General features: G+C 39.2%; 1 protein-coding gene across 1 annotated transcript in view; it reads right to left on the bottom strand.

The window, feature by feature from the left end:
• Positions 1–230: 230 nt before the first annotated feature.
• The window catches only part of ITGA8 (integrin, alpha 8), a 108823-nt gene continuing 104321 nt past the window's right edge, over positions 231–4732 (bottom strand). Inside the window, exons 28-29 of the mRNA XM_010023105.1 lie at positions 2247–2369; positions 231–998 (exon numbers count right to left, since the gene is read on the bottom strand). Of these exons, the coding sequence (XP_010021407.1) occupies positions 912–998; positions 2247–2369 (210 nt within the window). The 3' untranslated portion in view covers positions 231–911. The remainder of the gene's footprint in view (positions 999–2246; positions 2370–4732) is intronic.

Genomic DNA, 4732 nt, shown 5'->3' with positions numbered 1-4732 from the left:
ATTTAAAGCAGCATCTCACAAATGATGGTATCCTGTGTCAGCTGTACAGGTGTTAGCCATCAGCAATGCAAGGAGAGGGGAACTCATCCCCTGCTCTAGTCTGTGCATGGATTTATCTGCGTGTGATACTGCCAGCTCTGGATTGAAAGAGATATAACATGTACTTGTTTATCACGTCTCCTCTTGTAAAATGTTGCATAAATCTGCTTTGCAAAACACCTTCCAGCAAAGAAAGATGTGTTCTGTGTGTACAATAGGTTTACTTTTCTATTTACATGCAAGGTAAGTACATGATTTCTATTTTTTTTTTACTTTCTTCTCTCAAAATCTAAGTTGATGATTATATCAGATACTTATCCTGAAAAGGTGGAAAAATAAATAATTGTGCCCCGTCTATAAAGTTCTTCATAGACTACCTTTGTTTTTCAGAAGTACTTTCACAGTACTGATATATTGCTTGTCTCCCTGAGCCATAATTTCATAAAAGTTCTTATTCTTAGGGAGGTGTCAAAGGTATTCTGCATGATACAGTAGCGTTCAGAAGTTTTGTCCTGGCCCATCTTCTAGACAATACAGCAATGCAGGCGTTCTCTCCTTGGGAGATTTGGGCTTGTTCTGGAAGCATCTCAGTATACAACATGTGTTTAAAAGCATCTGCTGAAACGTAGACTGACTGGAATATGGAATAAACATTCTGTTCAGTGGTGAGTACGTTTGTAAGGCAGCAGTAAAGCTCCTTTCTTTGGCAAGGGTGGCCATCATGTGGCGTGTTCTCAGAACACTGCATAGATCAGATCATGACACCACGTCACGTAGGTACAAAGGAAGACTGTGGAAGGAATCCTTCATTTAATCCTTATAATGTCTCTAGTTTCAGGCAGGATTCTGACTTGAACTGTCACTCTCTTCCTCTATGCATCAGTAGTCTTGTTATTTGTCAGTTGTTGCCTGTCAGCCATGTCATCTTGAGGAGGTCTAGCTCTGTCGAAGAAGCCACACTGCAGGAATCAATCAACAGAAACAAAGGCATCATGGTAAGACAACCACAGGAAGACTCAGCTGCAGTTTGATTCTTTACTCAGTCAACCTGAAAGGGCAGATAAAATCTGTTGCAGGTTAATAGACTGTGAAGCTTTTTAATTTCTTTTCAAATCGTTCCCTATGAAAAATGAAAGCTTCAGGTGCAAGGCATTGAGTTTAAAAACTCAAATAATATGAAAGGTATCTTTGCAGGAGAAGTAAAGTAGGTCTGAATGCTGGAACTGACTAACTAGAAAACTGCTGATTTCAGCTCAGCAAGACACTCATTCAGGAAAGATATCTAAATTGACAAATTGTAATAATAACAGAGGTGGAATATGCATTGGGAAATGTGCTCAGGACGCTGTTGTGAGCTAGACTAAAGATCATGAAAGACAAGATTCCTTCACCTAACTTTAACTGCCTAGAAGTTACCCTTTTGGTTAAAAGGCTGAAAATTATGTAGACTTCGCAAGAGTTCAAAGGAGAGTAACACAAAAGGTAATTCCTCTTATCCTCCCATGTTTTAGACATAGCTTTTTGCTGTGGTTAACTGATTAGGTGAGTCTGGAAATTTAGCATGGTCTGGACACCTACCCCATAACCTTTAGGCAGCTAAAGGTAGATGAGCTATATCCTAAAACTTAAGAAATTATTTCTTTTTTAATGGGAACTGAAAGGATGGCTGAAAGCTGTATTGGCTCCCAGTACTATAGCAGTTTCCAATAACTTGTCTTAGAACTTGTGAATGGAGTGTAACAACCAGCACAGAACTAGAAAACTTTAAAATCAGAAGATATGACATACTAATACAACAGGAAATCTTCTAAAAACTAATTCTCAAAGCTGGGAGTGTTGTTACATGCTGACAAAAACTGGAAATTCCTGAAGTATTCAAAGAAAACAAAGCTACAGTCACTTCTTTTTGAACCTAAACATCCGGAAAAAGAGGATTATAGGTCTTGGGAAACAGATCCAAACTCTTCATGCCCATTTATAACCAGATTTTAATAATGAAGGAAGACTTTGAAAACAAGTTCCCTGCATAAAGGTCAGTGACACTAGCATGTCAGAAATGCCAAAACAAAAAAGACACGTGTATTCTTGCTTTTGCTCTAAACTATTAAAGATGACAAAATTCCAACCTTTCTTTTTCTGATCTGTCAGTGTCTTCTAGTATTTTTGCAATTCTGTAAGACAACAGTAACAGTAATAATGCAACATACCTTCCATAAGGCTAAGGTCAACATAGCTAGTACCAGCAGTCCAAGAAGTATTGCTAGTATTATAACCCATAAAGGGATTACAAAGGAGACATTTGGAGTGGACCAAACGACAGATGTTCTGATCTGAAATGAAAATAATGCATCAAATGAACAAAAATTAAGCGAGTAAAGCAGATTTGTCAGTAGACTACAGAGGTTATAAGCATTCACTTCAATAGCATCTTTGAGGATTGCTTGGAATTCTTCCATGTTGGCTTCATTTATTGCAAGTTCTTTCCCACTTGTTCATGATAATTACTAGAAATGGGATTTGCACATATACAAACATCTTGTCACATCAGACATATTCATCATTTTCACTTAATACGGAGTAGCAAAAAACACCCTTCTCTGCAGATGCTTCAAGAAGATTCAAGGAACAAAGTTCTACCTGCATGTTGGCACAGCCTGGGCCAGTATGACCGACTTATACTGAATTACTCTGAAACAATGGTTGACTTCAGCCCAAACTCTTAATTCACACCACAATAGATACCAGTACATTATTCTTACTTTAATTTCTGCTGACACACCAGTATACATTTTCAACTAAGACTTGCATATCAGCTAAGCAGTCCAAGAACGAAACTCTAGCAGAGTGCATTGTCTTCGTGATAAAGTTCAATGCACAGTATGATGCTACTCCTTAAAAAAAGCCAAGTATATGGACTATTATCTACATGGGATATAAGCATGAAACTCTCTCATTGTCTAAGGCTCTGGAAAGAGGCAGGTGTGTATAACAAGAGTTGTCAAAGGCAAATCTCTCTTTAGACCTTCATCTCAACAAAGAGTAATAATAACCTTTCTGTATTTCTCTTTCTGGGGCCGCGGACATACGTAACCTCCTCCTTACTCTCCCTTCCATACCTTGTATCAAACTTATTCTATGCTCTAGGACTCCTCCTGGAAGGTTCCTTGCCAATCTCATTGAATATTTGCTCTCTCCCTGCTGGTCCCAAGTGGGAAGGAATGAGTTTGAGCTTTACTTAGCTCCTCAGGCACAATTACATCCCTTCAGATTTAGTTTATTTTGTCAAAATCTCCTCTTTATTGTTAGCCGAGGAAGTTATTTCTCTCAGGGGCTTTCTGTTGGACCTCTCTCATTTACTCCTAGTCTCCCTTAAACACGATAAGTATGTGCCAGATGGAAGTTATTTTCTTCATGACAAGATGAAATTGGTTTGCAAAGCAAACTGATTACACAAACTCTCAAGTGATCTTCCTCTTCAGTGGTTGAGGTACAGCTAGGAAATCTACTCTTCTTAATAAGTTTCTTGGCTATTGCCCAGTTTCTGATCTTACTGCACTCATTGCAAATCCTCTTTCTGCTTGTTGTTTTTTTTTAATTCTTAACTCACTGGCTGATGCACCTGAAATTTAGCACAATTGCATTCATGGAACAGCACCCTAAGTTTGAACACTGGACACAGATTTGTAGTCCAGTTCAAAATCAATTCAATTTCTGTGCCTCTCACTATTCTCCTTGAAGATGGCAGATTTCAGCCTTTCTGCAACATCTAGTCCTTTCCTCTCACTCTTTCTCATGATCAGCATACTTTCCCAGACTTTTCATTCTGCAAGCACCAGCAGATCTGTCTCTCAGCTACTGTCATGCTTAACTGGAAGACACTTTGGAATAGTCCTTTCCATTTACTTCATCTGTGCAGCCTACTGTCCCTACTCTGACACAGCACTCTGAAACATGGCAGTCTGGTGAAGTCCTCTGATGCATATATTTTTTATACTACCCATCACTGTTATGGGATGCAGATCTTAGTTGAAATTAGGGACAAACTTTCTGTGTGGGATACCATTTGCCTTCTACCAAAGCTTACACTGAGGGTTACACAGAAGAATCCGAGACACTGCCCAGCCCTTTTGAGGTCAGCACTTTAACACTGACCTGCACCTTGAAGATTTAGTGCTTGCAGTGCTGGTCATACCATCATTGATCTAACAAATATATTCAGCTACTACATTCTGGTGCAGCTGTAAATAGTTATGACTCTAGAAGACATCAAAAAGAGCATACACAAAGAATAAATATGTCAGCCAATTAAGGGGAAAAATATTATTTCAGGGCAAACAGAATTAGTAAAAAACCCCATGAAATCCTACTCTTGGGTCCTAACAGATACCTTGCTGGTATGATCAAGTGATCAACTATGCCACTGCAGGGATACCATTCCCTTCCCCAGCCTCCTCTTTGGGTTACCTCTTAACCACTGCAGAACTTCAGAGGCTCTCTGTATCACTAGATTCAGCAAAAGCAGTGCTCATTTAGTAAGGACAAAATGTTTCTGAATGGCTCTCCTTGTGTCTCAGTGGTACTGTATCTGCATTAAAATGCAAAGGCAGAGAAAAAGGTCATCTGAACTGCCTGCAGATTCCTCACAGAGAAAAGCCAGTAGGGTCCATCCAGAAGTCAAAGCATGTTTGAGATC

This window comes from Nestor notabilis, unplaced genomic scaffold (assembly GCF_000696875.1).
Source record: "Nestor notabilis isolate BGI_N333 unplaced genomic scaffold, ASM69687v1 scaffold4841, whole genome shotgun sequence".
NCBI classification, from domain to species: Eukaryota; Metazoa; Chordata; class Aves; order Psittaciformes; family Psittacidae; genus Nestor; species Nestor notabilis.
The sequence above is the reverse complement of the archived record's forward strand: the minus strand, read 5'-3'. Positions and strand labels throughout refer to the sequence as shown.